Here is a 24144-nt window from a genome sequence, read left to right as displayed (position 1 = left end):
AATATATATACATTCTCTAAGTCAGGGATTCTTAATCTAGAGTCTATGCATGTAAACCCTCTGGAATTATATGCAAAATTTGTGCATACCTGCATGTACCCATTTGGAGGGAAGAGGTCCACAGCTATGGTCAAATTCTCAAAGGAATCAATGAGACACAAATAAAGAGCTAATAACTCTGTGTCCAGAAGCAAGGAGAAAAGCCCCAACCCCATTTCAAGAAGACCCTGAATGACTAAGAAGTCAATATAAGGCACAGCACATCACAGAGGTAGAAACCATGAATTAACTCCACTTCACTCATCATCCACACCCACATCCAAGGCACTGGCCATCAGTGATATCATGCCCTATTGCACATCCTGGAAACCAACCTTTCTACTTCAGCAACTAAATTTGTAGCCTTAATCTGGTAGATGTTCAGTAACTGTGGCTACTTTACAGGCAGTTTGATCATTTTTCCTGAGGGTAAAAAAGAAAAAAAGAAAAAAGGGTGGACCTCCCTGGCGGTTAAGAAGACTCCATGCCTCCACTGCAGGGGGCACGGGTTCAATCCCCGGTCAAAGATCCTGCGTGCGGTGTGGCGCAGCCAAAAAAAAAAAAAGTGATGTAATTTCAGTTTATAAACACAAAGTGAAGTTGGGGGGGGCCGCAGATCTTAGAATACAAAGAAAACAATGAAAATCCTTGGATTTCATTAACGTGGTTAACACGGTGCTGTTCTTCCAGTCATTTTCATCTCAATCTAAACCATTATTCTTCCAACCATAACCTAGTTTTTGAAGCGTGGCCTTGTAACATAATTTGTACAGTCACTAGACAGGTGAAATAGAACTATATATATTGTGATTTTTATCTGCAGCAGCCTCAAAACCTTGTGTTCAGAGGATGGTGTTTCAGTCACATTCCCACCTGCTGTTCCTACTGGGAAGAGAAGATCTTGGAATGATTAAGCTAGTCCTCACGGGACCAGAGTTCCACATTGCCCAAGGTCAGAAACAGCAAGTCGGTCACAAACAGCAAGTCGCCAAGCCCTTCTCTCCCTTACAGACACTCCCCAGCGTGCGCTCTAAGAGTCACCAAAACTGGGTTGACTATCCGAGCCTGTCACTTCGGAAAGCCTGGAAGCTCAGGACCCTCACACAGTATGTTTTGTTTTGCGGGTGGGGGAGGAGTTTAAAATGTGGGATCTGGGATCAACAAGCCCCCTAAAAAGGTCTGAGATATTCAGCATCAGACCTGGGTTAGCTGCTCCCACCACGCGTGTCCTGCTTTGAGGCCTCTATACCTCGCCTTTAACCCTCACATTAACCAGAGTCACCCGTTTATTATTTTGAATGAGGGAGGGGACGCGCCGAGGGCCAACAGAGGAGTGGGGTGGCCTAAAGCGGGTCGGCCCCAGTCCCGCCCCTTGGCCGTGAGCCCCTCCCTCGGCGCAGTTCCTCCGCCATCCTGCAGAGGGCAGCAAAATCCCGGCGACCGTCCGGGCTGGGCCACGCCCCGCCCCTCGGTCCTTTTACCACAGCCCCACCCCGGGAGACCTGCCTGGCGTCCAGTTTCCATTTGCCCTCACTAGAAAGCACTTCACCGTCCACGTTTCTATTTTTACAGCACCGGCTGCATGAGGCGCGGCTCGGTACCCCTCAAAGGGCAACAAAGCCGAAAACCGGCTACTTGGTGGCGCCGAGCTGCGCGCATAGGAGCACCCGCACAAACCCCGCCTCGCGGCCGGGAGGCAAGCTGCGCACGCGCGGCCCCCCGGCCCCGCCCACACCCACCCCCGGAGGCCTGTCCCAGAACCCCGGCCGCGCGCGGGTCCCTCCTGGGAGGAAAATTTGGGGAGGAAGCGCGTTGCCAGGGCCAGCCCGCAGAGTCCGAGCAATCTCTCGCCGCCCAGCCCCGGCCCTGGCCCCGATTAGAGCTCGACCCCACCTACCGTGAGTGGCCTGGAGAGCTCTCACTTTCCCCGCGGCAAGCTGGCCCGCCCGCGCAAACCGAAAGGCCTAGAGTAGGGGCATTTCCCCCCAACCACGGGGAGGCGGGGTCTTGGGACACTGGGGCGGAGCCCAAGCCTGATGTGGGCGGGACATCTGGGCCCACGGAGCTGATAAACTGGAGCCGTCGGAGGTGGAGGGACTCCGTGGCCGGGAAAGCGAGAAGAGGCTGGAGGACCCCCTGGTAGAGAGGTGGAGGGGTAGTGGCGCCCCTCAGTGTCGCGCTGGCAGAGTAGAAAGCATGCCGGACGAAGTGCAGGAGAGGGGATCCCGGATTTGGATTTGTTGATAAACCCGAAGTCATTTCCCTTCCCTACGCGTCCAACCTCTTTTTTTTGTTGTTTTGTTTTTAAATAAAACGAGGGGATTGAACGTCACTAGATATCTCTTTTGGGTCTCCACCAGCACTCGAGTTGTTTAAGAGATGAGTCTCCCAGGCATAAATCCCATGGTCTGACCTCATCCTTTACCTCTCCTGTCTCATTTCTCCCTCCATGCACCCCCAATTTATGCTCCATCACCACAGAGAAGCTTGAAATCCTTCAACTCATCTTGCACTTTGTACAACTTACTGTTTTGCTCGAGCTGAATAGTTGAGCCTAAAAAATTCTCCCCATCCCTGTTCCACAACGAAAAATCCTCTTGTTAAGGCCAGCCTCAGTGCTGCTTCTATGTAAAGCTTTTCCCACTATCCCCAATCAGAATTCATTATTTCTTCCTCTTTGCTCCCATAGCATTGTTTCGATCTTTATTGCAGACTGCTTTCTGCTTTGGATTTTAGTTGGTAATTACATGTCTTTTTAAACCATAAGTGTTTGAGAGGGCAGGGACCCTGTCTTATCCATATCTGTATTTCCAGGACCTTGCACATAGGAAGCGCAATAAATATCAGTTAGTGAATGCTGGGGTTCGAATATAGACAGTTCACAGGCAAAATATCATTCAATCATGGCCCACTAAACCATGGCCCTGCTCTAGAACAGTTGAGCCTAATTAAGAGAAGGAAAGGCAAACACACCTGTTGGGAAATGAGACCTTTAGGTGGGCCCGTGTGAGAGAGAGAGAGAGAGAGAGAGAGAGAGACACACACACACACACACACTCACTCCTCTCCCTGGGAGAAAGTAGAGCCTGGGATCTGGCTCTCCAGCAAGCTGAGAGATAGGGCTAAAGTAATCAAGGTGGAAGCTGGACTCCTGGTAATTACTGGGACCTAAGTTCTTCTCTGCTAGACCCAGGGCACTGCTCCCCAAAGCCAGGCAGCAAGTCGGCTGTCTCTCCTGGCTCAGAGGGCACTCCTTCTTCATTCCCAGAGTCTTCGGGCAGTGGGCAGAGGCAACGGAGGGGCTGGGGAATGCAGGGACACAGGTTTTGGATGGAGAAAGGAAGCTCATACTCTTGAGCAGGCTTCTCCCTGGACTTCTGAGGCGTCCGAACCTCTTGGGCAGTGAAAGAAGATGGCAGCCCTTGACCTAGGCCTCGCTCAAGCTGTGTGCCTGCAAAAGAGAGGGTGGTCAGGGCTTCCCTGGTGGCACAGTGGTTAAGAATCCGCCTGCCAATGCAGGGGAAACGGGTTCAAGCTCTGGTCCGGGAAGATCCCACATACCGTGGAGCAACTAAGCTTGTGTGCTGCAACTACTGAGCCTGTGCTCTAGAGCCCACGAGCCACAACTACTGAAGCCCACACGCCTAGAGCCCGTGCTCCACAACAAGAGAAGCCACCACAATAAGAAGCCCACGCTCACCGCAACTAGAGAAAGCCTGCGCACAGCAACGAAGACCCAACAGAGCCAAAGATAAAATAAATTTTTAAAAAATATTTTTTTTTTAATTCAAAAAAGGAAAAGAGAGAGAGAGAGGGTGTTCAGGCCATTGCCCAACCCAGGGAGTGATGACTTCCGGGCCATTCCCCAATCTGCTGGGGCCTGGCCTCAACTTACCAGGAATGGTGTTCTCTAGGAGGAAGCCCAAGAGTCCCGCCAGGAAGATGGGCTCTGTGAGCAGTGAGCGTAGTAACACATCCAAGGGGCTCCAGCCTACAGGGGGTTGGGGCCAGGCAGGAGGGGAAACTCTGATCCTATGCAAAGCCAAGGAGCCTAATACTTCCAACCTAAGCCCAAGTCTTGGACCAAGGACAGATCTTTCTGAATTGTTCCATGCCCCCCTCCTTTGTCCCTCTGCTCTCTATTTCCCACACCCAGGCCCTTCCCACAGGGTCCCTGCTCAACACCCTATCTTCTGAGCATACACGTGCCCTCCAGATATGCTTCGATAGTTCCAGGCTCCCGGCCTCCTGAAAGTTTGGTATTAAAAGCCCCAACCTTATTTCCCATTTCTTACCTTCTGTGCTCTAGCCTGGGTTCCTCAACCTCAGTACTACTAACATTTTGGACTAGATACTTTTCTGTTTGAGGGGGCTGTCCTGTACATTGCAGAATGTTTAGTAGCATCCTTCTACCCACTAAGTGCCACTAACAATCACCTCTCCCCTGCTTATAACAACCAAAAATGTCTCCAGACATTGCCAGATGTTCTCTGTGGGACAGTTAAGAACCACTGCTATTTGCTAAGCTGAGCTAGCTAAGTTATTTGCCACTCCCAGGACATACCCTATGACTTCCTACTTCTATGTCTTTGTTTATGGTGGTTCCTCCACCAGGAATGACCTTCTCACCAAATATGTTTTTAAATCTTACCATCCTTCAAGACCAGCTCAGTGTTACTTTCTCCATAAAAGTTACCCAGATCATCTCCAACAGAAGGCATCTCTCTCACCGCCGAGCACCATAGCTCTTTATCTGAACCTTTCTAGTTATGTTTCTACACATCTCATCTCTTTTTCTAGACTGTCACATCTACAGTCACCTTTGTATCCCAAGAGGCTAGCACAGTGTTCAATAAATATTTGCTAAACAAATGGATGGACTATACCAAAGCCCTTCTCTGGGTGCGGGGGCCTGGAGTCCAGACAAACTCAAGCCTTGAGCCCTTGCTTTCCCACTGCAGAGCAACTTCTCTTTCCATCCCCCCTCTTCCCACCTGTGCTCAGTAGGACTGGAGCTTCCCGAAACCATCTTGGCAGCAACAGGGCCATGAAGATGGAGAAGCCAACAATGAAGACATTCCGCCCAGAGTCAATGTCAGCCAAGTGGAAGCTGGAGAATCCAGTAGACAGAACCACGGCCTGGGTCACCCCCAGCACCCCACCTGTCTCATATAGAAGTAATGAAGATGTTGGGAGAGGGCTGGCACAGCAGAGAGTATTGCAGTCCAGGGCAGGTTGTAATGGGCAGAGACCACCAAGAGGCTCAGGAGCAGAGAAGGCCAGTCAAGAGGCCAAGTTATGGCTGAGAAAATAGCACAGCTGACACATACATCCATATATTAGGAGGCTATTCAGAAAGAAAGGGTGCTGACCACCAGCAACCAGTTGGGCCCTGCTGGGGGGAACTGATTCAGTACCAGTCCTGCTGATACATCCACTCACCAAGCACAGGCAGCGGGATGGTGGTGAGGAGCTGGACCAGCCTCGGGGAGAGCCCAAGCACCACGCAGAGCAGCCCCACCAAGTGGGCCACTCGCCGAGATCCAGCCTAGATGACGAAGATACACTAGAACACAGAGCCACCTCCTCGACCGTTCAAGGTTTTCACCTGGCCGACACCTTCTCATCGTTTGGATCCCAACTCAAATGTCACTCTCCCAGGAAGCATCCCCCGGCACTCTACCTAAAGGGGCTTCCCTTACTCAACCACTATCCCACTATCCCACTTACTCAACCACTATCCCACTAACCACTATTCCCTTACTCAAACACTATCCCTAAATAGCACTTATCACTCTTGGAAATTATCTTCTTTTTTTTTTTCTTCAATTGTCTGTCTACCTCTCTCTCTCTTGAAGTCCCCAAGAGAGCAGAGACTTCATCTGACTTGCTTCTCTCTAGAACCTCAGCCCTGGTACAGTGCCTGAGGCACAGAAGGAGTTCAGTAGTGATTTAGTGTCTTCCTCACACTCCTAGCCCTTACCACTTCTAGGTACCTCTCTAAATGAGATCACTGCTGTGACGTGCCTGGCAGAGGGCTGGGCACAGCTGGCAAAATCAGTCCCCTTCCCTCTCCTGCACCTCCGGCTCCCCTCCCCCCACCCCTGTCCACATACCTGGAGAAGGCTCACTGTGCCCACGTTGGGGAAGCTGGATGCAGTGCCCATGGGGCTCCCCAACAGCCCAGCCAGCACACTGCCCAGACCCTCCAGGCTCAGCCCTCGGCTACAGGCATGCGGAGGTGGAGAAGGCAAATGCAGCAGCTGGCCACACAGGGCGTAGCAGCCCAGGGAGCTGGTGGAAGCTGCCAAGGCCATAGAGATGCCTGCAGCCAGAGCCCTGGGTGTCAGCAAGGGCCAGTCCCACTCAGCTGGGGAGGGAGAAAGAGCTGCTTTGGGCCAGACTCACGTCTGAAGCATCCCCCTGCCTCTGACAGCCTATGACACAAGAACCCTAAAGGCCCCATTGTCCCTGAAGATAATGTCTTGGGACAAAACCATCAAACTCAGGGTAAAGACCCATCCCTTCACTGTGGTCTACAAGGTCCTCTTTGGCCTGACCCTTACCTCTCTCTCTAGCCTCATCTCCCACCACACTCTGCCTCACTTCTTTCACTCCAGATACACTGGCCTTGTTTCAGGCCCTTGTACTTGTTGTGTTGCTGGCCACTAGAGGGCCTTTGCATATGCTGTCCTCTCCACCTAGAATGCTCTTCAATCTTGCCTTTAACCAATAAGCTCCTACTCATCTCTCACATCTCAGCTCGGTGATCACTTCCTCAAGAATGCCTTTCCTGGGAATTCTCTGGTGGTCCAGTGGTTAGGGTTCCATGCTCACACTGCTGAGGGCCCAGGTTCAATCCCTGGTCGGGGACACCCCACAGGCCACACAGTGCAGCCAAAAAATTAAAAAATTAAAAATTAAATAAATAAAAATAAAAACATAAAAAAAGAGTGCCTTTCCTGAACCCTCTAATAAAGTCAGATTCCCCATTATGAACTTCCATCACACAAGGTACCTGCCCTTTTTAATTTACCGCATGCAATTTTACATTTACTTGGGTGACTATTTAATTAGTATCTGTATTCCCCAACAGATGATAGGCTTCGTGAGTGCAGGTACTGTGTCTGTCGTGTTTATCACCATGTCCCCTATCACGTGCCTAGCACATAATAAGCACTCAAGAGACCATTATTAAATTGATGAGCGAGCAAATTTCATATACAATGCCTCCTCAAAAGCAATCTTTGTGCACAGGTCACCAACTCAAATGTCTGTGGGAGTAAGTAACATAAATGTGTAAATTGGGTAAGAAGTATCAACACGTAGTGGTGGGGCTTACAGATGTCTCTAAACAGTAACAAGACACCTGTGGCGAGCGGCTGGCATTGCCCCTCAGACTGGCAATTTCTCTCCCTTGTGTGTTTTGAGAATCCACACAGCTAATTTCATTAACTCAGAGTCCAAAGAAAGAGACACCTTTGTTTGAGTAAGAAGATGGAGGAGGAGAAAACCTACCTGGGTGAGGCAGCCAAACCCACGGTGCCTCGGCAGACAGCTCCCGGGGGGTGATGCTGAGACCCAGAAGGGCAGAGATGATCCACACACAAGCTACTGGGATCAGCACCTGAGGACAAGACTGAGACGGAAAAGAACCCCTCCCCCAGAACTTCTCAAGCTAGCCTTGGAGGGGTAGACAGAAACCAAAAGGTAGGGGGCCGAGCGAGCATTCCGCACCAGCCCTTCTAACTTCAACTGCCCCTGCCCAGACCTCCACATACCGAGAAGAGCCTGAAGACAGGGATGTGAGTGTGGGTTGAAGAGGTTGAAGCTCGCCTCCAGGGGTGAGGCGGTAACAGGCGGGCGCCCAGGTGCTGAGAACAGACCACCATGAGCAGGATAAGCCTAGGAGAGGGAAGGAGCTTTACGAGCCAGAGGAAGCAGGCATCCTGAGGCGGGGCAGTGGAGGTGGGAGTGGCAGAATACCGTAAAAGGGGGTCCCGGAGAAGAAAGCCCCCCATGGAGGGGGAAGGAGGGCACCTTGGGGGCCAGTGGGAGACAAGGTGAAAGTCAGGGTGAACAAATGAATCCAGCAAAAGTCCTGGATTCCAGATCCACAGAGTGTTGTCCCTTTCGAGATGGCAGCTGAACCTGGTGGAGCCATCACCTCTGCCCTCCCCCGCTCCCACACACCCCACCGGGCACCACGCCTCTCAGGACTTACGTACAGCGATGCCAGGCCCCAGTGAGCAGAGCAGAACAGGGCTACCTCCCTGTGGGCCGAGAGCCCTGCCACAACTAGGCTGGGGGCCAGCACCAGGGGCCCACAGTGGGGGAACAAGTGGCCAGGACCCCCGAACAGCCCCAGCATGACCTGCAGCAGCCCGGAGACCACCACGGCCCCGGACACCTGGTGGAGTGGAGAAGTGGACAAAGAGAAAACATTCTGCTCAATTGAGATGACCTCAGCCTGGACATCTTAACTAATTCCAGGGAGTTCCCTGGTGGCCTAGTGGTTAGGATTCCGGGCTTTCACTGCCGTGGCCCGGGTTCAATCCCTAGTCAGGGAACTGAGATCCCTCAAGCCACGTGGTGTGGAAAAAAAAAAAATTCCAGGAGGGCTTCCCCCCACCCAACTCTTTGTCCTAGAGCATCTCAGTCCCTGAAAAGTGGAAACAAGAGCCTCCCCAGTTGGGCACCACTCTTAGCTCTCCTCCGCATCCCCACGTACTCACTTCTCGGAGAGAAGTGTTCCAGAGCTCCAGGCCATGGCAGCCAGGTCCCCCACACAGGCGCAGCACAAGGGAGGCTGGGAGAAGTTGGGGACGTGGAGAGGAGAGAGGTAAACAGGTTGGAGACCCATTGCTCTCCACTTCTGGCTGGTGCCTGACACAGCTCCAGCACTCCATGGTGCCTAGCCCTCCCATCATTGCCCCAACTCAATCCTGCACCCACGTACAACTGTGTGCTCAGGTGAGCACCCAACCTCACCCTCACCCTGTGCCCTTGCTCTGTGCTCACAGTTTCCAGGTGTCCGGGTGGTCAGAGGTAGCTTCTGACTGGTCAGCACCAGACCAGGGATAAGAAACTCTAAGGATGGAGCCTGGATAAGAGGCAGCCTGTAGGAACAGCAGCCCCGGCAGGTCTGGAAACATGGGGCAGCTGAAAGCCTCCCCGAGCCTCTCCTACGCGCTGGGACCCTGTCCCCTTCTCTCCAGGGAGTTCCCCTCACCTGCTGCCCATCCAAGTTTGCAGGGCTGTAGACACGCCACATGAAAAGAGGCTGGAGGCCAGGAGCTGGGCAGGGGAGGAAGAGGGTCCTCCTGCAGGGAGACTTTGAAGCAGGAGCAGGTGGGAGGCGCAGAGCAGAGAAGCCAGGACCAAGATATGCTGCAGGCAGAGGAACAGTCTTCAGAAATAGGCAGAAATACCTACTTCCAGAGGGTTTCTCATGCCACACCTCCTCCCTCCAAACACCCCCTTCAGCCAGCACCAGCTCCTGCACCTCTGCTCTTACCTGCAGAGCCAGAAGACAGCTGAGGCCCCAGGGAGGACACCCACACACAGAGGCCCAAGAGTGAGAGGAGGGATTTTGGACAGCAGGCGGCTGCGGCAGGGAAGCCATGGTACCCTGGGATCCCACGGATCGGAGTTGTATGGCGTTGGGGGGTGATCGGCTCATGCTGCCCTGCCTTTCGTCTTGTCTTGCCTGCCCTGGAGTTAAGGAGGGAGAGTAAGAGGTCAGAGTTTGTGTGAAGTTAGCTGCCTGGAGTGGGCAGGGGGTGGGAGTGTCAATGAAGCAAAGCGAAGGGATGAGGGATTTGGGGCAGGACACAGCCCTTTCACCTTTGCCCAGCTCTTGCACAAATTCCATCACCCATTAACCGGGGAGCCAAGTTCTGGACCCCTCCCCCCAAGAATCTCCATCTAGAGCCCCTGTCCCGGGATAGGAGTGGTGGGGAGGAAGCCTCTAAAATAGGCTGGGGAGATTTTACAGACTGTATTCCCACCTCACGACTGCCATTTGGAACCACCACGATTACACTGCAGTTCTCAATCCTATTAGGGTCCAGCCCCCTGGACTACCTCAAAAGGAAACATCCCTACATCACGTACAACAGTGACCACAACTCCGTATAATGTCCTCACTGTAATATAAAGGAGAAATAAAAGTAATTTACCCTTTCAGTATGTGAAAGCTTGGGCCCAACTAAACCAGAAGACAATGAAGTAGTCCAGTGCCCACTCCCATATGTGGACTCACCGTGGACGTGACAGCTGCGATGCCAACTGGTATCAGCGCTTTCCTGGTGACACATGTACCACAGGCACTGCTGCCATTAGGGTCCTGATGTTCCAAAATAGTGAACAAGCTCTTGGTAAAGTGATGAACAAAGCATAGTTTTAATTTACACAGAGGTGCATTCCTAGCAAACCGAGTCTTTTTCCAAATGTGCAAAATCTATTCTGTGTTTACATGTAAAACACTGCATAATTCTAGGCTCAGATAAACAGGCTTTGCACATACGTGATGTACATCCGGTGGTTCAAAAGTTGTCTCAGGAATTCTTCATAATAAGAGGGGGGGCGGTTCCTGAGCATTTCAGGATGTGTAGCATCCTGTACAGGGTGACTAAATGCCAGCGAGTCCCTTCCCTTCAAATTTTTTCAATCAAAAAATGTCCCATAGGGACTTCCCCGGTGGTCCAATGGTTAAGACTCCATGCTTCTACTGCAGTGGGCATGGGCTCCATCCCTAGTCGGGGAACTGAGAGATCCCACATGCCACACGGTGCGGCCAAAAAACAAACAAAAAGCCCCATAAATTCCCAAGATGCACCCTAGGTAGCTGCACCACCCCTGCTGAGGATATTCTTCCATGGTCCCAAATAACCTTAGTCCAGCGGGCTGCTCGGTTTTCCTTCTTCCAGTGATAACCCAGCCTTGGTCTTCTCTTTAATAACGCTGACAACAACCACGTGTCAGAACAGAAAGGATGTCAGGAGAGAGGTAAGGTGTCCTTGGGCTTGCCCTCAAGCTCGTGGGGCTCTGCTGGATACTTGGCTTGGCCTCTCTCCACGAGATGTGCTTAGGGATCCACAAAGACGGTGCTCACTCAGAACTTGTGACAGACAAAGCTACTACCCCCAGGCGTGGCAGTCACCTTCTGGGCCCCACTGCATCCAAGTCAAGCAGTGCTTGGGGCCCCAGGGTGCTGGGAGCAGGGATGAGGGAGAAGCTTGATATGGGAGCCTATGACCATCAAACAACAGGGAAGTTCTGGAATGGGGCTGAGAGAGAATGAGTTGCAAGATGATGGGACCAGAGAGTAGGGAGGCTGAGAAGGTAGATACGGGGAGGAGAGTTCTTCGAGGGCTGCTGCAGAAGGAAGAGTCCAAGCCACGCAACTGAAACTGTTTATTGAAATCTTGGTTCTACAAAAAGCGTGAAAAACCCAGATACAAAGCAGTGGCCAGAGAGGCCTGTGAAGAGAACACCCGGGAGAGGAACCAGAAGAGAGGGACGCCCAGGAGCGGGAGACTAAGAAGAGAAGGGTGGAAGACGAAAGGGCCACGTTGCAGGTCCCAGCAGTCCCTGGCTCTTCTAGACTAAGTCCCAGGGACGGGTGTGGAGAGGGTTTCCCCGCTCACCCCGCCTGCCCGCAGCAGCTCCCACCGTGGGTGGCCCTGTCAGTCCCTGCCTCTCCTGCATCAGGGACATCACACAGACCATGGCCAATGTTTCCTCCCTCCCTCCCCCCATCCTAGGAAACTCAAAAGTCTAAAAGAGCCCAGGGGAAACGGAGGGACAGGGGCTCCTCCCCCGTCCACCTGTGACACGCCCCTGGTCGCTGAGCTGAAGCTTCTCCCGGCACCACCACTGCCCTGGCCAAGCAGCCAGCCACGGAGGGACGGACGAGCAAGTGCCCTCCAGTCCTTCTGCCCCACAACGTCCTTAAGCTCCATCACTCGGGAGGACAGGGAACCAGCCAAGAACCCAGATCATGCTTTGCTCCTCCAGGTTCTCAGGGACTCCCAAGTCCTCTTAATGCGTTCCTCAGAACCCTAGCTAGCCTGGAAAAATGAAAGACTTCAGGCGGGCCAGTTCCATGATGCCGAAGAGGGAGCACTGCTGGGGCTGTGGGAGCAGTGGGAGCACCGGGCTCCAAGGCCAGGGGGGAGCCAGGCCGTGGGAGTGGTACCGGGGGCTGGGGGGCCCAGTGGGGACGGTATGGTTGGGGTGGTGGCAGCTACGGCAGGCTGGGGAGTCCTTCTGGAGCCTCCGGCAGAGGGGGCAGCTGTGGAGAAGAGCGAGAGGAGCAGGAGCAGCCGGGGGAGGCGATGGTGGCGGAGCCCGTGAGGCCGGGAGGCTGCCCCAGAGCGGACGCAGCCCTACGTCGACTTCCGGGCAGCTGGAGACGTTAGCAGGTATGCAGGGTTCCTCCAGGCCCCTGGAGGCCAGTCCAAGGTCTGGGGGGCCAGGTGGGGGGCTGCAGGACAGCCCCAAGGACTGGTGTATTACGGCCATTGATGCCACCGCTAGGGCCACACTGCTCACGTATGCCATAGCTAACAGGCAGGACAGCTGCAGGAGGGGGATTAAGAAAGGTCAGTGCCCAGATCCCCTTCCCCAAACCCGCTTCTCACTGTCTTTAACACACCCACCCCTCATTTCTGGACACCTGTACTCAAGTGAGAGCTCTCTATCACCATCTACTCCCAAACCTCATCTCCTGAGCCTTTCCGTATTTGCTTTACATCATCCCACCCTACACCACAGCCGGCTCAAGCTCGCTATCCTTCCTGACCCCTCCTCACCTTTGCCAGCCGCTGGCAGAGGGAGCCCAGGGCCAGCTGCCAGGCAGGCTGCTCCAGCAGCACACACAGGTCTGTATAGGTGTACCAGCCCCGCCGGCGGCCCTGCTGCTCAGCCACGCTGCAGAAAGAGGAGGAGAGACAGAGAGAGCCTGTAACCCTCCTGCAGCTGGCCCACTGGCACCCTCTTTCCCCTGGGGACCCACCAGGAAACACTAGGGAACTTGTTAAATGTACAGATTCCTAGACTACCCGTTGATCCAGAAGCTGAGAATGAGACCAAGATGTGTATTTTAAATAAGCTTCTCCCAGCCTCTCAAAGGTTATTACAAAGAGGACCGCAGACAGCTTTGGGAACCACTACCTTGGGCGATTCTTTTTCCCGTCTTCTCTCTCCCCCAGTTACACACACCCTCATCTCTGTTTAGCTCCTATGGCTGAAGCCTCCCACCAAATCCCTCAACCCCTTCCCAACTCCTAGAACCTACCAGCTCTCCAGCCAGCTCAGCACCTCAAAGATCTCCCGAGGGTCAGTGTAGAGACGCCAATCCTGTGGGTAGGAAGAGAAGAGCGTCGAACCAGGCTTGGATATGAGCCACAGTCAATTAATAACCAGACCTAGAGGAGCAAGTACAACCACTGCTACGGGTAACACTTGGCTCTGTGTGCCAGATACTGTTCCAAAAGCTTTTTTTTTTTTTAATTTTTATTTGTTTGTTTGTTTGTTTATGGCTGTATTGGGTCTTCGTTGCTGCACGCGGGCTTTCTCTAGTTGCGGTGAGCAGGGGCTACTCTTCGTTGCAACGCATGGGCTTCCCACTGCGGTGGCTTCTCTTTGTTGCGGAGCATGGGCTCTGGGCACGTGGGCTTCAGTAGTAGTGGCATGCAGGCTTAGTAGTTGTGGCTCACGGGCTCTAGAGCGCAGGCTCAGTAGGTGTGGCACACGGGCTTAGTTGCTCTGCTGCATATGGGATCTTCTTGGACCAGGGCTCGAACCCGTGTCCCCTGCATTGACAGGTGGATTCTTAACCACTGCACCACCAGGGAAGTCCTGTTCTAAAAGCTTTTACGTATTAACTTATTTAGTCACCACATATCTGGTTTCACATTGCAGCCTCCATTAAAAGCAAGGGGAAAACGTATTCTTGAGGGTGGTCCATACTCATAGGGAACCCAGAACCTAGGGACAGACAAAGTCTGGAAGCAAATAATCAGAGCCCAGTAAGATAAGCTCTGACTCAGAGTGTCCCCTGTGGTGCCTGGAGGATTGGTGATGAGGGATGCTCCATTTCTGGCTTCACCATGCCAGGAACCTCCAAAGGGTGTGCTTATTCCAGAAAAGCTAGAAGGGACGACAGTAACAAGGGAAGGCACAGGGAGGACAAGCAAAAAGAGAAATGAAGAGACAGCAGAAAGCTGGGAGATAAAAGGCAAAGGGGGAAAGGAACATAAAGATGGGCCAGGAAAGCAGAGCGAGAGAGAATAGTTACTCACCATGGCACTCAGGAAGCCCCTCTCCAGGGCATTGAGAGTGGGCACGGCCACACCCCCAGCAGCTCCCCATTCATCACTGAAGACTTCCTCCTCCTCCCCTTCATCATAGAGGTACTTACTGGCCACCATCTGCAGAGGTACCAGAGGCGGTGTCAGTAGAGCTCACACCGGGCTCCCAGCTCACCAGAGAGATGAAGGGAAGAGGGCATCTTACCATGGAGATCAGGAACAAGTCAGACGATGACACATGCTGTAGGTAGTCTGGGTTTCGATGCCGGAGCCGCTCAATGTACACCAGAGCTAACATCATAGCACACGGGGAAATGCATGCCTCCCTGGGTGGCGAAAAGGATTAGTAACTAAGCCCAAGGGTCTTTCAGCTCTTGTAACTCTTATGATGCTCATCCCTGTATCTTTACAACTTCTCCTTAGAAATAACCGTTCCCTCTCTCTAGGGCCCAAACACTCTCATTCCATCTCTCTCAATTGCAGACTCACCGGGACACATGGGCTACATATTTCTTCTGGAGCCTGCGAATAGGACTGGGGGCTGCCTTCTGGAGCAGTTCCACAGCAATGTCTGCAGGGGCAGAAGGAAAACAGAGTGAGCAAACAACTCCTCCAAAGTTGTCCCCACTGTTATCAACAGAAGACCCAAAACTGTATTATCTGAGGCCTTGGGGGCAGAACCATAATAACAAAATAGACATCGAATTCTCCCACACTGAGACGAAAAGCCCTTTCCAGGTTTGAATTTCAGCAGGAAGGCTTATTTCCCTGTCACCTGAAATTATATAGATCTGTTCTCTACTCTAATTCATTTGAAAAGGTACACATGCGTTGTTTCGGAAATATATGACATGTATCCTCGGAAAATTTAAAGCTTCTGGTATACAAATCAAGAATGATATAGACTTGTAAAACAGCCGTGTTTCCTCCTCATCTAGGCTTTAAAAAAAAAAAGTGAAATACAAACCTAGTGCTTACACCAATCAAATGCACTAGCTATGAAGAGACAGTGCAGTTCCCAGGGTACACCTAGAGTCACTTTGGTGACCACTGACAACCCCATTTTCAGGCTTCTCGTTGGCCCATTCGCACAACACTGTCTAACCTGCCACAGGGCTGGAGAGCTCCTCCAGGCTACAATCAGCTTCCCAGTCCCAGCCATAGTAGAGTCTCCTTCGGATCCGGGCACTCAGCTTCTGGTGTCCTGGGAGGAACTGAACAGGACAGGAGGGTGGTGGAGTGCGAAGGGCAGGGAAGGATATGATGGAGATCGTGAAGGCTTGAAGGCGGGCGCGGGGCGAGAGGCTTGCCTCACCGCTGGCGGGGCCCATGCCCCACCCAGCCCCGCATTCTCCGGACTGTTTGCCAACAGCAGTCTGTCCACAGGGGGTGGAATCCTCCTCGCTGAGGGCTCTGGAGGAGAAGTTCTCTGAGAAGGGCCCCGGCTGGCCACCTCCTACTCCATAGTCCTGTACCCCGCGGCTCACCCCCGGGGCCCAAGCAGCCAGGGCCTCGAGTAGGCACGGTAAGAGCGACTACCGCCTGGTTCCCCGGCAGAGTCATCAGGCGAGCTCGCGGCCCCGCTCGGGCCCCGACGGGAGCGCCCGGAGTCCCGGCTCCAAGCTCGGGGAGGCAGGGGAGGGGGCGGGCCGTACGCTCACCGTGAAGTCCTGGAAGCCGGTGAGGGCGAATGTGCCTTCTTCGTCCAGCAGGAGCCCGGCCAGGTCCATCGCGCCGCCAGCCGCCGCCCTGCGAAGGTGGAAGGAAAGGGAACGAATTGTAAGGGAGCCGCGGAACCGCCAATGAACGCCTGTCCACCTGCCCGTCGGCCTCCCTCAAGCGGGCCCCCACCCTCGCCGGTGGAGCACCCCCGCCACTGGCCAGAGGCGGCAGGCGGGGCCGGGCAGGCGGGAGCGTCTTCCTGTTCCGCTCCGGGCGGGGCTCCGGGCTCCCGGCCCCGGGATCTGGGCTCCGGACTCGGGGAGTGGAGCTCAAGGGCCAGGGCGCCCACCTCACCCAGTAGAGGAGACCCGGCTTCGAGGCGCGTGCTGTGCCTTTGCCGCGCCGCGCGTCTGCCCTGCGTTTAGAGGCCGCGGGGGCGCCGCTGGCCAGTCAGCGCCTGACACTTCCTGCCGCCCGCTGGCCCGAGCCGCCGGCCCCGACCGCCGGGAAGGAGCCGGGCTATTATTCCTGGTATCGCTGAGCCCCAGCGTGCCCTCGTCTGAGAAATCGGAACAATTCTTAGGGGACCTTGGCGCAGTGAGGATGAACGAGCCCGGCTGAACTTTTCATACCGATGTAAATAAAACAAAGACTCAGAACAGGGAGTTGCTCGCGATTGTTTTTTTAAAGAGGAGATAATACGCACACACAGAATAATATACATAAAAAAGCGTCAGGAAGAGTACACAAAAATTTAACAGTAGTGAATTGTGTACAAAAGGCAAGAGCACTTTTGGCTGTACATCTTCCTTTTGTACAGCTTGGAATTTTAGGCCTAATTAAACACGTATTTTGTAGGATTATTGCAAAGATTAAATGATCTCAAGGAAACACAAAACGCTTGTTATGTTTTAAGCCTCAACAGATGGTGTTAACATGCCCCCCAAAGAGTAAACAGCACCTAAACGGTTTTATTTTTAAACTCACCCCCAGACCCCAATCTCTTGCTTAAGCAAGGGATTGGAAGTCTTCCACGCGTAAAGGCGGGAGAGTTTACAGAAAGATGGGAAGGAAACTACTTCTCTTAATAGCTGAAGCTGTTTTTGAGCCTGTCGAGTCACGCGCTGCTGTTTGTTTATTCGCTGAGGAGACGGAACTGGGAGGACTAGTACCGTCGAGTGTTGCGTAAAGGGACGGTCGCCGCCCTACCAGAGCAGAAGCAGGCCTCTCGGGGTATACTGGGCATCTGAAGCCCACTCCCTGGCCCTATCGGCCGCATCACTCCAGAAATACCGGGCCAAGACCAGCCTCCCTAGCCGCCCTGACTACACAAGGAGAAGAAAATTGGCTGGGGTGGGTAAAAGCAGAGATTTCCGTCCTTCCGTCCGAAAGAGGCAGACACCGCTCGGCGCAGCCAAAACAAGAAATCTGCGTAGGAGCAGGGTCACCGGCAACCGCCTGCGCGCAGACTCCGGCCGCCCCAGCTCGGCGGTTAGGGCGTGTCACGTGACAGATTCGTCGCTCCGCCGTCACGTGACGCCCGTCCGCGGCCTCAGCGGCCCTCTCCGCTGCGTGCGCCCCCTTCCGCCTGACGCGCCCCCGGCGGCGGCCGCGCAGCCCTGGCTCCTCGCGGGCTCGGGCGGCGGCTGTGGCGGGGCTATGGCGAGTGGCGGTGGCGGTGGCGCTGGTAACACCGGCGCAGGTGGGGGCTCGGGGCTGGGCCTGAGCCTCGGCCTGGGCCTGAGCCTAGGCATGGGTGAGGCCAGCGGCGAGGCGGAGGAGGAGGCTGCCACGGCCGAGGCGGTGGGACGCCTGGCCACGGCTCTGTGGCTGCGGCTCCGCGGCTGGGAGGCGGTGCTGGCGGCAGCGCAGCGGCTGCTGGTGTGGGAGAAGCCGCTGCACAGCCTGGTCACGGCAGCCGCGCTCAACGGCCTCTTCTGGTAAGGGCCGCGGAGGAGGGGGGCGGGGCCGGGCTGCGCGGTAGAGCGGGGGCGGGAGAGCCCGGAGTACCATTCCTCTTTCTGGGGAAGATGCTTGTCCTGGGGGACTGACCCATCAGCTGTTTTTTAAAGGTCGTCGTCCGCCTGGGTTGCCCCATTTCTCTGTCTTCGGGTGTCGAGTTAGGCCTGGAGGTTCCCATTCCCCCATCAGTGGGCGGTTTTCCGCCTTTGCGATGGATGTGGGAGCCTCTCTCACCCACTCACCGCTGAGCTGCCTGTCTCTCCCTAAGGTTGCTGTCTTCCTCCTCCCTACGGCCCTTCTTCCTACTCAGCATCTCACTTTTGGCCTATTTTCTGTTGGATCTCTGGCAGCCTCGCTTCCTCCCTGACATCTCAGGTGAGTGTTACTTAATTCATTCAGCAAGCCCCGTTGAGCACTTGTGTTGTGCCTGACTCACCTGGCTGGGTTGAGTGGTGAGGGGAGCGTACAGCAGGCCACCTGCCTCCCAAAGCACGACTGCTTCCCCAGATGGGAAATATAATTTCCCCTTTCTCAAAATTAATGTTATTGTGTGTCGTAGTTACGACTGCGGACTCTGCAGCCAGATGGCCTGGGTTCTATTGCCTGCTCTCCCATTTACCCTGTATGTGACCTTGGAAAAGTCACTCGATCTCCGATTTGCGTTTGCCTGTTTCCTCAACTATAAAACAGGGACTGTAAAACTTATTTCATAAGGAGGTGGAGAATAAAGGAGTGAATAGAGTTTATGTGCCTGTGGTAGGGCTTCATATATGGTAGGAACTATAGGAGCATTAGCTCTTCCTGTGTTTTTGTTTTTTTTTTTTTAAGATGTTGGGGGTAGGAGTTTAGTAATTTATTTATTTATTTTTACTGTGTTGGGTCTTCGTTTCTGTGCGAGGGCTTTCTCTAGTGGTGGCAAGCGGGGGCCACTCTTCATCGCGGTGCGCGGGCCTCTCACTATCGCGGCCTCTCTTGTTGCGGAGCACAGGCTCCAGACGCGCAGGCTCAGTAGCTGTGGCGCACGGGCCTAGTTGCTCCGCGGCATGTGGGATCCTCCCAGACCAGGGCTCGAACCCGTGTCCCCTGCATTAGCAGGCAGATTCTCAACCACTGCGCCACCAGGGAAGCCCCTTTCCTGTGTTTTTTGTTGTCCACATATTCACTTAATTGACATGTTGGAGTAACTAGGTGCCAGACGGTGTGTGAGTTGATTGTGGTGTAAACGTGAATAAGATGTCGTTCCCATTGTGGAAAAAGGTAAAGTCTAAAGAAGGAGACAGACATACAAACGACAGTAACAATGTAATACTTCCTGCAAATGGCATTTCAAAAAAGCACTCTGGGACTGCAGAGGAAGAGCAGCTGTGTCTGGCCTGGGGAGTGTTTCCCCAGAGCTCTACACCTCAGTAACTTGTTTTCCTTCTCTCTCTAAAGCATCATCCCCAGAGGAGCCACACTCTGACAGGTGAGTGCAGGCCACCCCTTGAAGACAAATGGCCAGTCCCTGTCTTGCTTTGGTGCTAGCGTGTCACCGCCACGATGCATAGCAGTACTGCAGCTTCTGCAGGCACAGACCCCAGCATAGTGAACGCACTGGTAACACGCTTGGTCCCAGGTTCTTGCGTAGGTGTTCGTGTGCCTGCTCCTTTCAGGGCAAAGGGTTGGGAGCTCTGGGCTTTGTTCCCCAGGACCCGGACGGCCTCCCTCTGGGAGGTGGGGTTGTCCACTTCCTTAGACCAAAGAGCTCATTGACATTCTCAGAGGGATTTGAGTGCCTAGGAAGCTGGTGTCTGAGGCCTCCAGGGGTCGTGTCATGTCTCCCCAGTGAGGGTGCGGGGTCAGGCGCCCGGCCGCACCTGCTGAGTGTGCCCGAGTTGTGCAGATACCTGGCTGAGAGCTGGCTCACCTTCCAGATTCACCTGCAGGAGCTGCTACAGTACAAGAGGCAGAATCCAGCTCAGGTAACCTCCCCCACATCACACAACAGTTCTCTACGCTGGGGAGAAATCGAGGCGGGGGTGGGGAGGAGTGACTCGAACTCCCCAGCTGGAGACTGAAGGATAAGGCCTGGTGCCTTCTTGAGGCAAGATTTACAGCTAGTAGTCTGGTACAGGAGGCAGAATAAGCTTCTGCTGTTTGAATTATAGGTATTTGGCAGTGTTTATTGCAAACTTCCTAGTTGGTGGTCCTGGGCATCCTCTTGACTAAACTGGATCACCGCATTCCTAGAGGGCATACACCTCCTTCCACCAGCTGAGCAGTAGTATTTCTTACCCAGATAAGTGGAGCGCATACCTCAGCCCACAGTTCTTAGATCCTGTGCTCTCCTCTGCAGTTCTGTGCTCGCGTCTGCTCTGGCTGCGCTGTGCTGGCTGTGCTGGGACACTATGTTCCGGGGATTATGATTTCCTACATTGTCTGTGAGTAGGGTCTGACCTCTCCCCTTTCCAAAGCCCTGTCTTTTGTTTTCTTTGCATGGACTGACCCAGGGGCGGGTGGTACAGTCTGCCCAGTTACCCATTTACAGAGTCCTCCAGGGGATGCTGTAGTAGTAGTAACAGTGGAATAGTCATCTGGGGAGGGCAGTGGATATGGGAAGAAGTTGGAACAGCCTCAGGAAGGGACTTTGTCTTCCTTCAGCCTTTTCTATTTAAGCATCAGTTGAATGAGGGCCCTTGGGAAATAGGCTTAGGGATGTCTGAGTGGACACTCTAACCCCCAGTGCTGAGTATCCTGCTGTGGCCCCTGGTGGTTTATCATGAACTGATCCAGAGGATGTACACTCGTCTGGAGCCCCTGCTCATGCAGCTGGACTACAGCATGAAGGCGGAAGCTGATGCCCTGCATCACAAACACGACAAGAGGAGTAAGGGGATCCCATGACCCAGAAGGGGGGGAATGGGGGAGGACCTTGGCTTGTAGCTTGTGAAATGCCCTAGGATTTAGATACTTTCCATACCTTTGGCAGTGTTTGTCCCCCACCACTGTTCCTGCTTGGTCACTGCCCAGCTGTTCTTGGTTCTCTAGAGCGGCAGGGGAAGAATGCACCCCCCGGAGGTGATGAGCCACTGGCGGAGACGGAGAGTGAGAGCGAGGCAGAACTGGCTGGCTTCTCCCCAGTGGTGAGGTCCAGGGAGGTGGGCTGGAGGAGAATTGCTCTGCTTTAGAGCAGCCACCTCTCCAGGGGGTGGGTGTTGGTGGTGGGGCAGGGATGCTCCTGGAAAATGGGCTCTCTTACCCCCTTGCCTGTGGCATTCATCCTGGTTCTCCTGCAGGTGGATGTGAAGAAAACAGCACTGGCTTTGGCCATTACAGACTCAGAGCTGTCAGATGAGGAGGCTTCTATTTTGGAAAGTGGTGGCTTCTCTGTATCCCGGGCGACGACTCCACAACTAACTGACGTGTCGGAGGGTATGGGAAGTCCTTTGTTCCCTCCAAGCTTCCTGTTCCCTGTCGTGGGATGCTGGCTGTGCTCTCTGGCAGTTGCCCCCATAAGTGTTTCCTGTGGGGAGCTGATCCTCTAGTTCTACTCCAAACTCCTGAAAGGCCTTAATGCCTAAGGCCTGGCCCAGCCTTCCATGTCTTGAGTTCTCAACCTCGAACTGATCGGCCTGTTGCAGCTACTCAGCACAGCAGGCCCATTCCTGGCCCTTTGTTTTCTGCCCAGATTTGGACCAGCAGAGCTTGCCAAGTGAGCCAGAGGAGGCCCTGAGTCGGGAGCTGGGGGAGGGAGAGGAGACACACCTGGCCCCTCCCGAAGACCTGCTGGGCTCCCCTCAGGCCCTCTCGAGGCAAGACTTAGACTTGGAGGAGGAAGAAGATGTGGCGTGCAAGGAAACCTTGCTTCGGCTCTCATCCCCCCTTCACTTTGTGAACACGCACTTCAATGGGGCAGGGTCTCCCACAGATGGAGTCATGCTCTCCCCTGGAGGACCAGTGGAGACACCGAACCCAGAGGCAGTGAGTGGTGATCTCATCACTCCACCTAGCGCCCTGTCACCCCTACTTTGCCTTGCTGAAACTGACCCGGCCCCTTCCCCCTCAGTACTCCCGCCTCTTCCCCAGGACTCACCCCAGCCCCTGCCTGCCCCCGAGGAAGAAGAGGCACTCACCACTGAGGACTTCGAATTGCTGGATCAGGGGGAGCTGGAGCAGCTGAATGCAGAGCTGGGGTTGGGGCCAGAGACATTCCCAGAGCCCGCTGATGCTCCACCCCTAGGGCCCAATACCCCGTCTCCGGTACAGTCAGCCCGAGAGGCTCAGGCCACGGCAGAGCCGTGAACCCCAGGGGAAGGAGTTGCAGGCACAGTAGGGCTTCTTGGCTAGGGGTGTCACTGTTTCCTCCTTTCCCTACTGCCCTGGGGAGGAGCAATATGTGGGGAAGCTGGCTATCAGATGGCGCCAGTCCACCCTCCACCTGCCTGCCTGCCTGCCTGCTGTCCTGGGCCTGGTACAGTACCTGGGATTGGTTTTAAGCTTGTAAATAATTTGACATTTGGGTTAGTGGATGTGAACAGGGCTAGGAGAGTCCTTCCCACCTGCTTCCCTGCCTCAACTCCAGTCTCCTTCCACGATGCCCCAAGCCCTGGTGGTCTGCCCCTTCTTTTTCCTCCTATCCTCAGGGACCTGTGCTGCTCTGTCCTCGTGCCCCACTCGGTTGTTTAGTTCAGGCACTTTATCATTTTTCTCTCCTGTGCCATGCTCCTCTCTGCTTTATTTCCCTGCTGTGTCCTGTCCTTAGCAGCTCAATCCCCACTCTTGGCCAGCTCCTTCCCAGCAGGTCCCGGCTAAGCTTTAGGGAGGCTCCTGTCTGGGAGGTGCAGACGAAGCCCGGGGTGGTGGGTCAGGTCAGTAATCATGCACTTAGTCGCTGTAGCTCGTGTAACCTCCACTGCACCCTCGCCCTGGTTCATCCCAGCCTTTCCCAAGTCAGGATGGGAGCAGGGATCCCACAGCACATGCGCCAGCACTATGTTAGTGAGCAGGAGCTCTCTTGTGGGGCGAAGGGCTTTCTTACTACCTTAGGGAGGAATAAGGAGACCTGCTTCTCTGGGCCATGGTCCAAGTGTGGTGGGCCCCCCTACTAGGGTCAGGAAGTGGACAGTGACATCTGTGCAGGTGTTGACTGGAACAATAAAGTATTGATGGCTAGAACTGCTGCTGCCTGCCTGCCTCACTGTGAGCTATGTCCCTCACTCTGTGCTCTGCCCTTACTTCGTTGTCCTCCATCGCTCCTGGCTGTTTATTTACCTTCGTGCAAAACAAGGCAAGAAGCAACGATTACCCTGACAGATGTAACCTGCCCTTAGCCATGTTCTCTGATGGTGTGATATGCTTGGTGAGATTGAGCACGTACAAATAAATTGTATGCAGGAGGAAATTGCTTTGGCTTCCCAGTCAGTAGAAATTTGGGACCATAACAGTTGTTTTCTACAGTGTTGCCCACAACCTTAACACCGTCTTCTCAAGAAGTCCTTACCCATCTACATGCTGACAATTAACTCCTTCGGTCCTCGTTTATCTATCCTGGGAGAACCAAACAAGCAGGACCTATACCTGTATTAAGACTGATTCCAGGCCCAGGAACATTAAAGAAATGGTGTCTAGCGCTAATTGAATGCAGGATATGTGCTTGGCACTCCTCTAGGTGATTTATATTAACTCGTTTTTCCCTCATGACCCTGAGATAATAGATACTGTTATTTCATTTTACAGATGTTGACTTTCACAAGGCCACGGCCTTAGTATGTGGTGGAGCCAGAATCCAAACCCAAGCAGTTTGGCTCCAGCAATCACCCTGGAACAGGAAGCCCCTGTCCATTAATAGGGCACGAATGGGAAGATACTCAGGGTGTGGGAATGATAGAGCACCGATCTGCATACTATCTCAGCTTCACAAAGAGTGGTCTCTTAACGATCCTTTCTCTTTGGGGGAGAACAAGGTTAAAGGAAAGCCCAGAACTGGGCAGATGGCCTTTTTTATGAGTTCACATCCTCGGCCTTCAGCTGGAGACACCATATGGCAATGCTACCTGGCTTTTTGAGGCTGACTTCTATGCTGCATCTCTCTTAAGCGTGTGAGAAATTTTTCTTTTCCATTTGTTTTACATTTGCCTGAAAGACTCAGGGTTTCAATGGCCCTCCCTGTCTTTTGTCACTGAAG

General features: G+C 53.9%; 4 protein-coding genes across 9 annotated transcripts in view; 1 reads left to right on the top strand and 3 right to left on the bottom strand.

The window, feature by feature from the left end:
* NHEJ1 (non-homologous end joining factor 1) overlaps positions 1-2025 on the bottom strand; it is a 76037-nt gene extending 74012 nt beyond the window's left edge. The window contains exon 1 of the mRNA XM_060106497.1: positions 1937-2025. The gene's annotated coding sequence lies outside the window, so the exon portion shown is untranslated. The remainder of the gene's footprint in view (positions 1-1936) is intronic.
* Positions 2026-3197: 1172 nt separating this feature from the next.
* SLC23A3 (solute carrier family 23 member 3) lies at positions 3198-9721 on the bottom strand. 3 transcript variants are annotated; one of them, XM_060106872.1, is made up of 12 exons: positions 9557-9721; positions 9272-9429; positions 9037-9158; positions 8775-8848; positions 8268-8449; positions 7821-7944; positions 7558-7666; positions 6156-6409; positions 5482-5587; positions 5034-5201; positions 3935-4030; positions 3198-3490 (listed from the first exon to the last, which is right to left on the bottom strand). In XM_060106872.1, exons 1-12 carry the CDS (start codon positions 9719-9721, stop codon positions 3198-3200), a joined length of 1851 nt encoding a protein of 616 aa, XP_059962855.1. The 3 variants fall into 3 exon arrangements, with proteins under 3 accessions (XP_059962855.1, XP_059962856.1, XP_059962857.1); XM_060106873.1 differs by having other exon boundaries at positions 9061-9158; XM_060106874.1 differs by lacking the exon at positions 6156-6409 and having other exon boundaries at positions 7558-7597; positions 7821-7913; positions 9061-9158.
* Positions 9722-11443: 1722 nt separating this feature from the next.
* CNPPD1 (cyclin Pas1/PHO80 domain containing 1) lies at positions 11444-17463 on the bottom strand. 4 transcript variants are annotated; one of them, XM_060106161.1, is made up of 9 exons: positions 17007-17463; positions 16019-16106; positions 15463-15571; positions 14847-14928; positions 14563-14683; positions 14349-14477; positions 13343-13404; positions 12858-12975; positions 11444-12624 (listed from the first exon to the last, which is right to left on the bottom strand). In XM_060106161.1, the coding sequence occupies exons 2-9, from the start codon at positions 16085-16087 to the stop codon at positions 12109-12111; spliced, it is 1206 nt and encodes a 401-aa protein (XP_059962144.1). In that variant the 5' UTR covers positions 16088-16106; positions 17007-17463; the 3' UTR covers positions 11444-12108. The 4 variants fall into 4 exon arrangements, with proteins under 4 accessions (XP_059962144.1, XP_059962141.1, XP_059962142.1 ...); XM_060106158.1 differs by lacking the exon at positions 17007-17463 and adding an exon at positions 16369-16664; XM_060106159.1 differs by lacking the exon at positions 17007-17463 and adding an exon at positions 16374-16664.
* RETREG2 (reticulophagy regulator family member 2) lies at positions 17221-23135 on the top strand. The gene is made up of 9 exons (XM_060106156.1): positions 17221-17959; positions 18250-18356; positions 19416-19446; positions 19807-19942; positions 20317-20401; positions 20704-20847; positions 21009-21103; positions 21257-21392; positions 21649-23135. The coding sequence occupies exons 1-9, from the start codon at positions 17679-17681 to the stop codon at positions 22260-22262; spliced, it is 1629 nt and encodes a 542-aa protein (XP_059962139.1). The 5' UTR covers positions 17221-17678; the 3' UTR covers positions 22263-23135.
* The last annotated feature ends 1009 nt before the right edge of the window (positions 23136-24144 follow it).

This window comes from Mesoplodon densirostris, chromosome 8, assembly GCF_025265405.1.
Source record: "Mesoplodon densirostris isolate mMesDen1 chromosome 8, mMesDen1 primary haplotype, whole genome shotgun sequence".
Classification (NCBI taxonomy): Eukaryota; Metazoa; Chordata; class Mammalia; order Artiodactyla; family Ziphiidae; genus Mesoplodon; species Mesoplodon densirostris.
The sequence above is the reverse complement of the archived record's forward strand: the minus strand, read 5'-3'. Positions and strand labels throughout refer to the sequence as shown.